This window comes from Ciconia boyciana, chromosome 1 (assembly GCF_034638445.1).
Source record: "Ciconia boyciana chromosome 1, ASM3463844v1, whole genome shotgun sequence".
Taxonomy (NCBI): domain Eukaryota; kingdom Metazoa; phylum Chordata; class Aves; order Ciconiiformes; family Ciconiidae; genus Ciconia; species Ciconia boyciana.
In genome coordinates this window covers 23,261,368-23,273,957 of record NC_132934.1, presented here as the reverse complement: position 1 = coordinate 23,273,957, position 12,590 = coordinate 23,261,368, and the positions used below count along the sequence as shown (strand labels likewise).

Genomic DNA, 12,590 nt, shown 5'->3' with positions numbered 1-12,590 from the left:
CTTCACTTCTAACTTCAAATCTTACCTTTTTTTTTTTTTTTCTTTTCGTTTCACAGTATATTCACTCAGCTGGAATCATCCACCGGGTGAGTTCACTCATTGCAATAATAAAAATGAATGGAGTGTGTCCCTCTGTGCATCAAAAGTGTTACTAAGACATAGTTATAATATAATATACTTTAAAAGGTTAAAATCGTACTTGACTAACTCTCTCTGTTCTGCTACAGGACCTGAAGCCCAGTAACCTAGCTGTAAATGAAGACTGTGAATTGAGGGTAGGTATCATGCTGTTGTAATGAAGAATGTTGTAAAAGCTCTCAAGATGACAGTTTTCTGAGGAAACATTAGCTACCATTTTTATTTCTGATCCCATTAATTTCAACTGTTTGTAACTGTTGCTCCCCTGGCATAGAAAACCCATTTCCATGAACATGTGTTCTCTCCCAAATGTTAATTTAGTATGAACACAAGTATCTTTGCAAAATGTTCATCCCTAGTTCCTCACAGATGGTACATAGGCTAATAATTTGGCCAATAAGTGAGTACTTAACTAAGTATATCTTGAAAGTTTGACCTGTGATATATATCTGCATCTGCCATGTTTAGATGAAGCCCTGTAATAACTTTCATTTTTATATTTATAGAATATACAAGCTAAATTAAATAATGATATGAAAAAAGATACCAGTATTACCAGTTATGTTACCAGTTACAGGCAGTTAAAAAAAAAAACCAAACCCCAGCCAAAAAGAACCCTGTAATCCACACTTCTCAAATGCTATTTTAATGTACACATATATATAAATACATATCTTTGTGTACCTGTGTGATAATTATATTACATAATAAGCATGGACTCTGGAGAAGGAAAAAGATGTCTTCTAGCTTTCTAAGCCTTTAAGCCTAAGAATGAGAAGTTTAGCATTTCTCCATGACAGCCAGAAACATCTTTCTCCCTGTGACTGAGACTCTGATGTAATCACTTTATTCCAGCTGCGAGGGATTTAAGAAAAGATTCCAAATACTACAAGATCAGCAAAAAATCACAATAGTGAATAAGAGCAGTGCAGTTGGGTTCTTGCGCTAATCCAGATCTGTGGTGAGAAACTGTAGTTCCTGTTTGGTTTAGTGACGCTTGCAGATGCTCAGCAAGTTTCATGATTATCCCTTTAATGTCTTCATGCATGTATGCTCAGCATCTGTGAAATTTTATGGGTCATCTGGGTCTGATCATTCACTCTAAAACGTGTGCTGTATTTTTGTACTGTAAGTAAAGGAGACTTTTAATCTTTTTTTCCATTATTATGGTATCTGTGCACCTCCCCGCCTAGCATTTGTTACACTGCTCTTTGATTTGTTTCTATTTATAGCCTTACTTCCTCTGATACCAAATTATTTTCTATATAGAACAAACTAGTGCATATTTCCAGGTACAAACAAAAAGGAAATAGAAGCAAAAAGAAGGAAAACATGTGTGTCTACACATTTGATAGAAGGGATCTGCTATTAAAGAAAAATATTGCCAAAACCCTTATAAAAATAAGGGCATCAGTGTTCAAGTTTCAAGCCATTATTCACACCTTGTTTGCCTCATGCTTTTAGTTTTGCTTATTTAAGAAATAAATAATGCTTTTAAAGTATATTAGAAGTAAAGATGTTAATGTGTTATTTATATCTTAATATTTTTCTTTAGGCTTTTTATATCTTTAAATTGGATTATAACTGAGGAATTTTGAATGATGCTCTTAAAATTTTCTTACTCCCAATGAAAAGGATTAGGCATCAGCTTAATAAATAATCCTGGATCTCGTCACGGGAGGTTGCCACTGATCTTAATTCACATTTCTATTTGAAGAGATGCTAACTAGCTCAGATGACTGACATAGCAAACAGCACTGAGGCTCAGATGGTACCCTTTCACAACAGTCTCTCTTGGAGTTAGGGATACCTTTTAGCTCCAATTAGTGGGACATCGACTAATCAAAAAATAGAAAGCAAAGAAATGAGCAGGAAAATTTTAACTGAAATAACTTCCTATCAATGTAAACTTAGCAAGGGAGAGCATATGGAGGGGAACATTTTGCTATCAAGCCTATGAGTAATACGTGTACCTAAAGAGAGCTCCTTTGTTGTTTCGGTGGGGGAGTTCTACCGAAAACAGATGGTATGTGATTTAAGTCTACCTTGTTACACAGGATATATGTTTCTTTCCTAGTGGCATCAGAATGATGCGTGATTTGGGTAAATGCTTAGATAGACAGGAGAGGGAAACAACAGAAACTCTGCAGATTTGTGCTCAGCTCCTGTGGTCTTTGAATGTTCAAATGGCCAGTGGCACTCACTGTTGGCATTTTACACAAACATTCCCAGTTGATAGTGTTCCATTATAGCAACAGTGCCTATTTTTAGCAAATGAATGTCAGCGGAAAATTGAACTTGAGGCAAAATTTAAAGTTTGCCGTAGAGGGCAAAGGGCCAGGCTCATCGCAGTGGAAGCATCTTTGTGCAGACCCATAGGCTGCAGGGATACAGCAGGGAGAGCAGATGAGCTCGTCCGCAGAGTGCTGCTGTTTTACTTCACCAATGGTGAGGGACTATGGATAAACTCAGAAATTAGTAATGGGGAAAATCAGTACCTATAACAGAAGTGAAAAGGAATTTGTACAACTATTATTTATTTTATTTTATTTTTATTCTGTAGATTTTAGACTTTGGCTTAGCTCGACAAACTGATGATGAAATGACCGGATATGTTGCAACAAGATGGTACAGAGCTCCAGAAATTATGTTAAACTGGATGCACTACAATCAAACAGGTAAACTGTGAAGACTTGCATTTTGCTACAGCTGGATATAGTGATAGTTTTAAACCAAGAGGCAACTCTGTTTAAGGATCTCTTCGATTCATCATACACATTTCTCTCTACATTTTTTGGCAGTTGACATCTGGTCAGTTGGATGCATCATGGCAGAGCTATTGAAAGGCAAGGCCCTATTTCCAGGAGATGATTGTATCCTTAACATAAAACAAAAAATGCAGCTATAAAAATAGTCTCTAATTCTTCCTTTTTTTTTCCTAACGACTTGAGTGTTTCTATGGAAATGTTTTTGAGGTAACAAACTTCTAAAACAGTAAACAATTTTTGATAATCTTTCCATTTAGTGTATGTGACAGCTGAATATGAGACCCACTGGTAGGAAAAAAAACAGTAACAGATGTTCGTAAACAACAAGAAGTTACATTTATTCTTTGTTGTGTATCTGTATTTAAATAATAACCTAGTTACAACAGAGCAGATTTCTTCCATGTGTGTATCTTACTGAAATAACATACGTTAAAACTGAAGCTGAGTAAAGGCAGTATTTTTTGATCAGCTAATACAATTTTTAAAAATAGAACTGCTTTTAGGCTGGAAGTTCCTAAAATGCAAACAAATTAACTTTTAAATAATAGGTGAATTACTAGGCATATCGCGTCCTGTTATTAAAAAAGCCAGCAGTTCCAGAAATGCCACAGGAACAACAAAACCCTCCCTTTTCTTCAGCGCTGTGCTGTGGTCCCTGCTGGAGTGTCAGGGATTTCCACTGGCGTTTCCTGCGCTGGCAGGAGAAAAAAAGAGCCGTTGCTGAGGAGAGCAGTAAAAGAATAAAAGAAAACTGAAGAAAAACACATAATGAGGAATGAGGAAACAACTGCATCAGAGGAAGAAAGCTTTTAATATGAGAAACAAACACACATTCTTCTGTACGGAATATTGACATTGCTCGCTACTCTGAAACCCCTCAAAAAGTAAACGCTTCTGCTGAAACTAAGCCGTTGCCAGGTGCAGATCAACATGACATTAGAATTGCCTGGAAAACTGTTAAGAGAGCTGAGAGACCAAGTCTCCCCACCGACCTTTCTATTGTGCTCAGCATCGTTAGGCTCTATTGTAACCACAGGCATCGTCCAGATGTTCATCATCTGGACGATGCCTGTGCTTCAGACTGTTTGATTACATGATATGTGGTATTTGGAAAAATCCATACATCTAGTTTTCAAGAAATAAGATTTTTTTGCTGTTATAAAATATTGTCCACAATTATATGATTACATCAATTTAAATAAAGCTGTAAAATAACCTTGAGTCTCTAGGGAATATGGAATATACTTTACTGGTCATATATTACAATGAAAAATGAATATTTTCAAAGTTTTTAATCTTGAGACTGATATAAAACAGATTTTTTAAAGCTACCAAATGAGAATTTTCCACTTAGCAGCCCTCAGATTAGTAATCTAGCCATAGGTGCTGTATCATATTAGACTGTTCTTCGGAAATCCCTCAGATCACTGAAACGTAAATGTGTTATTAAAACTAATCTTAAGAATATGTTAAATTGGGAACTAGGACAGGATAGCAGTATTTTGCATGTACCTTTGTCACATACAGGCACACCTGACAGATTCATATAGTACAATAGAGAATTTGATACTCCAGGACTAGGCTTAAGCAGATATGAATTGGTATCCTTCCATGGACTACGATGGAATTGTCTTGCTGAATAGTTTTAAACATCTTAACTATCCGCATGAAAGCTCATTAATTGTTTAAACCCAGAAGGACTGTGCGCTGTTTATTTCCCTGAAATAATGCAGATATCGATCAACTAAAGAGAATAATGGAAGTTGTGGGCACACCCAGTTCTGAACTTCTGAAGAAGATATCATCAGAACATGTGAGTTCACAGCTTCATTCAGTTAACTGACTTTCTGTCATTCTTTTCTCTAACTGGCATCCTATGTCACTGGTTGCGTTACACAGATACTCTGATTTGGAAATGAGCAAACACTTTAAAATGATCTCTAGGTTTTGCTGCTAGAATGCCACCATTCAAAAAATATTCTTTTTAGAGGTATCCAAATGCCTTGACTGTCAGCTGGATTAATTCTGATACTTGTTCTCAGGTACTCAGGTTTTGAAAGGAGTTTTGCAATTGGTCCTGATGATCTTTTATTTTGCTGCTATACTTATAATAAAAAAATTCAAACTGATGCTCAGCTCACAGCATTATATTGTTGCTATTAAATCTGATGTCTCTGTAATTTTTGTGCTTTCCGTTCTTGTAAGGGATCTAAACAGAGATATCAGAATCAAATAATGTGTGTTCTGTATGAGTGCTCTTATTTGGATCCCTAATTTGAAATTCGTATTTATTCATCTCTCTGACTGCTTATGTGAAGTCCACTTTCATGATCACTTTTGTGATTTTTAACTCTCCATATGACTTCTTTAAAATAGTAATCTAGTAAATGAACAATTCCCACTTTGTTTCCCCGCTAAAGCTACACTTAAAGGATTCACTTTAAGCAATAACCGTGGATATCTAGCTGAGGAATGAGATGTGGTATTAAGGCAGGTGATGGGCACAGTGTAAAAATTCAGATAAACAACAGCACACAAATACCTCCCGAGCTGAAGCTGTTTCCTTAAACCTTTTCTGTATATACCTCAGACTAATACTAATGGCTGTTTTTCAGCTTGTGTGTACATTGATGGGTTTTCTTTGAACTTACTAACGAATACACTAGTGGGTTAAGTAAGCAGGAGCAGTAGGAGAGCCGGAGCAACACTGTATTTCTGGAAGGTCCAAGCATAACGAAACCTCATCAGCACAGGCCAGTGCACAGCCCCCGAGTTTGTGGGTACCCAGCGCCTGGGAATGGCCGGGGCAGGAGGAGGATCCGTCCTTGTGCCAGGGACTGGATCACCCAGCAAATCTCAGACTGTGCTGTCCTAAGCGTAGGTCCTTGTGTAACCTTTATGTGTTATTAAGATCCTACGGTTTTTGCAGTAATGCGTCCAGAGTAGTGTATACAAATGTGTGATTTACCCGCAACTTGTCAGTTTGTGAGCTTTTTGATTATGAGATTAAGCACCTTACATATTTACTGGAGATAGTACCTGCTTTTGTCTTTATTTTCTTGTGTTTCACAGCATACCTCAGTGAGCTACAGGAATCCAGAAACTGTTTTACTGGGCCTAATTATACTTTTAGAGCATAGGGAGAACACAAAAACCAAGTTAATGAATGGGAGTGCTGCTAGGTCACCTCTGGGCTGCCTGGTTAGAGGAACAATGTCAAAGGAGATACGTACCTTGCTTGGAGGTACTTGCCTCTTGCAAGGGAGTGTCTATTCTGTTCTGTTCTGTTCTGTTCCTTCGTTCTAGTTCTTCTTTACCTTGTACTTTAGCTTTATTGTTTAGCTATTTCTTAATGCAGCTTGCAGTCCCAGATAATTTTTTCCATTCCTCTAACAGCAAGGTCAGAGGCCTTCTGAAATGCCAAGCCTATTTTCAGTTATAAGTAGAGCATTAAAGAATTGGAAACTAAAAGATCAACTTCATGGGAAGTTTCAGCACAAGTTACTGAGCTGTTTTGTCAGTCTTTCATGTTAATATGGGTTTAAATGGTGATTGCGTTTCATTATTTTCAGAATAATTTAAATGTCTGGATTCTATTGGTTGGGTTTCTGTGGTGAATATATAAGCAGAGGGGACAGGTTGGTAAGTATACTTTGATAGGTCTGTGTTGTTTTCAAAGGACTTGCAGGCAAGGTTGGAGATAATTTTGACCGTATCTTGTTCAGTCATGTTTGGATTAGTGATGTTAATTGATGTCAGTATAGAAACAAATAATCCACAAATCCACAGATGTTTGTCATAAGATAAATTTACCTCTTGTTTCTACCCTAGTCCATAGCTTCCATGCAAGAATGTGTGACAGCTCTCTTTTGCTCTGCTGTTCATACATATGTATAAACTAATGCCCTGGAAGACTTAACTCTGATAGGACCTGCACACCCTGACCTTCTAGCAGGTGTTTACTGCCTTTATGAACTTTAGGGGCATAAAATAGGTGGCGTGAAGCCTGTGTTTGACTAGTCTTTAAACATCGTTCTCTGCATGACTAACTACAGCTGCTAAGACGAAATCATCCTTTTAGAAAGCCTTGCTGTCAGCCCCCATAATAAAAAGGGAAAACGCTAATATAGTTTTAACAGGTTGGGGACATAATGCATGAAGGCTTGCTTCTTTTAGTAAGACTCTGAAATGTGTCACTAATGGTAGTCTAGAGTTTTGACAGAATATGCTTACATCCTACAAGAAGCAGAAAAAATAAATATATCTGCCTCGTTAAATTAGAACATGGTTTGAAAAGAGACTGTGCTATGTAAAGATTTAAAATATCTTTATATCAGTTCATTGTAGCTGCAGAAATTAAGATGATGGCAGAGAGAACAGTGTAGGGAACAGGATCTGTTTCACAAGTGTGGTTGTAGGATTGCACAGATGATACGTCAGAGTATTTTATAGTCTCTCCATGATAGTCCAGAAGACAGTTCCACAATTCTCAATCTGATATCTCACTTGAAGCCATGGAGCTGCTTGGTATGAACAACTTTTATTTCGTTTGCTGTCTTCAGTAGGCCAAGGATGCTTAGTTAGCCTCCTGCAGATTGTCTCCTTCTAACAGGATTGCCAAGTGTGCAGGGAGACGTCCCTGTAACACAAGCACGTTTTGAAAGAATTAAGGTTTGTTCAAAGACCATCTGGGTTTTTTATGGATTTGGGGACAGCCATTTGCCTCTTCTTTAACTGTTCCATATCAGAATTCCCTGTTCTGTCTGATCCCAGCCCTTAGGACCAGCATTCAACCTCTTCTCTTGCTGACCTGTCTACCTCAGCCCAGAAATTCGTAGCTCCTGTAATGTCAGGCTCCACGCTGACATTTGTGGGTCCGATATGCAGGTAGGCTTTTCCTAGCTGAGTTTGGATGAGCCTTTCACAGCCATGGCGACAAGGCAAGCTATAAATTCTGTTAAACATATGAAGATCTGCACCCTGGGAGTGTCAGGATTTGTTCTTTAGTTAGTGAAGCTTCACTAACTGTCTGGAGACTGCTCTGTCTCTCCTCTGTTCGACAGAGGAGAGAGAGAAGGGAAGGATGCAGCTTGGATTATACCACTTTGCTGAGGGTAACTGAAAGATTATTTAGGTTGCAATCTCTGGTTGAACATTACATGCATGTGTTCCCTGGGGATATGCTGCAATGAACCAGTAAGCATAGGTGAAAACGTAAGTGCTAATGCATAACTCTTAGAGGAAAATATACCTGTTTAAAACTCTCTTGCTTATTGTGCAATATACAGGAGTGACTGTTTAAAACAGTCATACATTACGGTTTTATGTAAAGAAGGTTTCCCATGTATAAGAAACATCAAAAATATTGTCTGGTTTTTTTAGAGTTGGTATGGTTAAAGTTGGGCAAAATTTAACCTCTGTGCATGTGGTATGTATATTGATTTATTCCTAGGCAAGAAAATACATTGAATCTCTTCCACATATGCCTCAACAGGATTTGAAAGCAGTATTTCGTGGTGCCAATCCATTAGGTAAGAAAGTCAGACTGATCTAGTTTAAATCTTTCACTAACAGAGGAACTCAAGCCTTCCTTTGCAATATTATCCCATATAATAATGATCAGACCAGTGAGAAGAGCATTGCTTAACCTTTCATCCTGAGTCTGTTTTCCCTTCATGAAGCCTGTGTCTTTTGTTTCTGGTGGAGATTACAGGAACCTCTTAAAGGAAAACGGTCTGTGGATGAAAAGCAAAAGCCAGCTACATATAGCAGGAATAAATACAAAAGTCATGGGGTCTAGACTAGAGACATCACTTCTGGCTCAGGAAGGCCATGACCTGTAAATTGCTGGTGAGCAGAAGTAGTACAGCTGTTTGAATGACCCTTTTGAGTATTATTTCCTAGGAATATATTAGCCATTGTCGGACACAGGATACCGGGCTAGACAGACCTCTGGCCTGATCCTGCACAATTGTTTTTATGTCTAACCAATTGGTTCTGCCTGTGCAAAAGAGATGTTTCTGTGACCCATTTCTTGTGAAGTGGCAAAGGAGACGTTTGAGTCACTGGAGTCATCTTAACTACAGTGCCTGGTCAGTTCCATCAAGTGCACATTAAAACATTGTATACAGGGAAGTATTATGAGTTAAAATGTTTTGAATTTGTTCTGTGTATTAAAAGACAATTTTATTTTTACAAATACAAGTAGCTGTGAATGCTTTCTTACAAAAAATGGGATTGATTTGCATGAGGTACATGAGAGCATGCTACATATTAATATCATAAAGGCAAATTAATGACAGCGCTTATATGAGAGCACTAAAAATCATTTTTATATAATACTTTAAATAGCTATGACAAACTTTCCATATAAAACCAATTTCAGCCTTACAGATCTCTCTCATTTCTAATATTCTGCAACTGTCGACTTCAAACATATTTTCTTTATGCTGGGTCCTGTAAAGGTGGGTTTTCATCTGATTATTTCATTGGTGCAGCTAATTAAAAGTCTAATCTCACATTCACAATTTTAAGTTTCTTAAGTTTGCACTGATCGGGACCAAGTTAGGCACACAATGCACAACACAGGATATTTAACTTTTAAGCACACAGAGATCTTTTTAGAATGAAGGCCTTGGATGTCTGAAGGGGTGAATCAGGTATCAAATAGACTATAATGAACCTTTGTGCATACCACAAGCAAACCAGAAGCTTCCTTCAGCTCTTGTCCTGATTTCAGCTGGGATAGAGTTAATTTTCTTCCTAGTAGCTGGTATAGTGCTGTGTTTTGGATTTAGTATGAGAATAATGTTGATAACACACTGATGTTTTGGCTGTTGCTGAGCAGTGCTTACACTGGTCAAGGACTTTTCAGCTTCCCATGCTCTGCCAGGTGCACAAGAAGCTGGGAGGGGGCACAGCCAGGACAGCTGACCCAAACTGGCCAAAGGGCTATTCCATACCATATGGTGTCATGCTCAGTATAGAAACTGGGGGGAATTGGCCAGGGGGCAGCGGTCACTGTTCAGGGACTGGCTGGGCATCGGTCAGCGGGTGGTGAGCGGTTGTATCACTTGGTTTTTTTTTTTTCCCGTGTTTTGTTCCTCTCTCTCTCTCGTTGTTTTCCTTTTCATTATTATTATTCCAAATTATTAAACTGTTCTTATCTCAACCCATGAGTTTTCTTACTCTTGCTCTTCCAATTCTCTCCCCCATCCCACCGGGGGGGAGGGTGAGCGAGCGGCTCTGTGGTGCTTGGTTGCCGACTGGGGCTAAACCACAACAGCTCTGAAAATTGTACTCACAGTATAAAATCTTCAAAACTTATTTGTTATCTTGCCTAAATTTTGTGGGTTTGCCAATAATGTTAACTGTGTTTACGGTGAGTGGGAATACATTGTGTGTAAACAGTTGCCCTCTCTTTTATTTCTAGATGGTCTCTTCTGGCTTTGAACTGTGTTTCTCTTTTTCCCTTAGCTGTAGATCTTCTTGAGAAGATGCTTATATTAGACAGCGATAAAAGAATTACTGCCTCGGAAGCACTTGCACATCCATACTTTGTACAGTATCACGATCCAGATGATGAACCTGAGGCCGAGCTGTACGATGAGTCCATAGAGAATAAGGAGCGAACCATCGATGAATGGAAAGGTAACAGAATTGCACACAGCAGTTAATACATGCAGCAGGACAAAACCTTACTTAACAGTTTTCCTCTGTTTCCAACCAGAGCAATTTGAACTCTTAAGCCTCAGGGAAACAAGATAAGTCCATGTGTGTGCTTGTGGGAGTGGAGAGGTGGAAAGGGTTGTGTTTCCTCTCTGGATTTTGCTCCCTTCCACCATTCTGTCACCTCCTCAATAGATTCCCTATGGCAGGTTTAATCTTAACTAAAAGCTGATGTTACCAGGTAACCACACATTCTGTCTTGCTTTTAGTTTTCTAAGTCAGATCCTCAGCTGAAGTAACTGTCCTAGGGCAAGTGACACTATTTGGGATTCTGGTCTACCTTTGTTCAGAACCAGAAATGAGTATTTTCCACATAGATGGGTATTTTGTTAATCATTCTTTAGATAGCCAAGTAATTGGGATTAATAGATAAACCATGCTATTGATCCTGTTTGAGATGAGAGTTGATGATTTTACTTGAGAGTGACACCCCAAAACCCATCCCTGAGAAATACTGCAACAGCCTTTTTTAATTAGTTCATTCCATGCTTGCATCATGATCATATTGCACTACAGTATCACGGAAGTAAGGTGGCTAAACATTAAGTTTGCAAGTACACTGAAAAGTACAGCACAATTTCATTATTGTCTAATGAGGACATATTATGCTAAAAATTCCTTACTAAACGTTTTAAATTGAGAGTACTGTTCTAGAAAATGAATTGTTCCTGTTTATCAATGAAGTCCTTTCCTTGGCTTAAGATGAAATATGTATTCTATAAAATAAATGTTCTTCTGTTTCTATTTGTATATTCTATAACTTTTACCCCAGAAAGGTTTGATAAAAATGTATTAGCATAGTGGGTAGGTTTATGATGAACAATACTGACCTCCCATGTCTTACTCATGCCCTTCCACTTGTGCCATATTTTATCCTGGGCATTGCAGGGGAGACAAGCAGAGTGACTACAGCAAATACATCTTAAAGAAAGATAGGAGTGGGGTCATGGGTCGCTCTACAATAAAGCAACCTCCTAGAGCCCTGAAAAGGGTTTTCTAGAAGCCTACTGCATCTGTACAAACAAGGAGGATTGACTGGTATTGCTTAGTCCTTACACATGCTCTCCTCTGCAAAACCTGGCAGCATACAGCACCGCCCATACATCCTGTTGATTGAGAGGCATGTTCAATTTGCTGCTGTGCTTACGAGTGGATGATTTGTTTTCTGCTACTTTTTCAGCCGACTGAGTCTTTAACAGGAAAGTTTAACAATTTCCGAGTCACAAAGCGGATTTCTGTTTGTGATGAAACTCCGCTGAAATTATTTCAGGAACAATCTTAGCTTAACACTTTCTGAACTGACATGAGGACGTGAAGGTGAATTCTCTAGGAAGGACAGTATCATATTTTTCTACATCACTGTCCTTGCTGGAACTACAGGTCAAACTGCTTCTTTATACAGGGGAAAAAAAAAAGGCCTGAGACAAAAATCTCAGAACTGGCACAGCTCTTCCTCCTGGCCATATTTTTATCTTGGGGAATAAACTTTTTATTTTCAAGTACAGTAGGTGCCACATTTAAGTAAGATGGTGTGAAAGGTGACCACTTGCATAAAATGTTTGTATTGTTGATGAAATATTGACCCAGTTTCTCAAGATGTCAATGGTGTATTTCCCCTCTTTTTCTGCTCAAATTAGAAATGGGTGGCGCTTGATCCCAAGAGGGACTGAGCACCAAAGTAAAATGAGATTTCAGACACTTTGTCATACACGGTATGCACTTAAGAGTTTCCTTGGCCTCCACTGCATGCTGCTGAGGCTTGCAGCCCAAGCTCACAGATTTATTTCTGACATGTTTAATCAGTTAGAAAATATTTCAAAATTTTAGAGGCCAAGAGTACGCTATTGAGCGTTGAATGCTATGCACTATCTCTCCTTAGCTGTTGCTCCAGTTGCACATATCTCAGCGTAACGTCTGTACTCTCTGCCGAGTAGGTGGCATGAGAACTGGGTAAGG

At 38.5% G+C, this 12,590-nt stretch overlaps 1 protein-coding gene across 2 annotated transcripts in view; it reads left to right on the top strand.

The window, feature by feature from the left end:
• MAPK11 (mitogen-activated protein kinase 11) overlaps positions 1 to 12,590 on the top strand; it is a 34,500-nt gene that overhangs the window by 19,189 nt on the left and 2,721 nt on the right. The window contains exons 5-11 of one of the 2 annotated variants that reach the window (XM_072860764.1): positions 57 to 86; positions 228 to 275; positions 2,702 to 2,816; positions 2,940 to 3,011; positions 4,640 to 4,719; positions 8,401 to 8,437; positions 10,383 to 10,556. In XM_072860764.1, the coding sequence (XP_072716865.1) occupies positions 57 to 86; positions 228 to 275; positions 2,702 to 2,816; positions 2,940 to 3,011; positions 4,640 to 4,719; positions 8,401 to 8,437; positions 10,383 to 10,556 (556 nt within the window). Of the gene's footprint in view, positions 1 to 56; positions 87 to 227; positions 276 to 2,701; positions 2,817 to 2,939; positions 3,012 to 4,639; positions 4,720 to 8,358; positions 8,438 to 10,382; positions 10,557 to 12,590 lie in introns of both variants that reach the window. The other variant, XM_072860758.1, reaches the window with a different exon arrangement.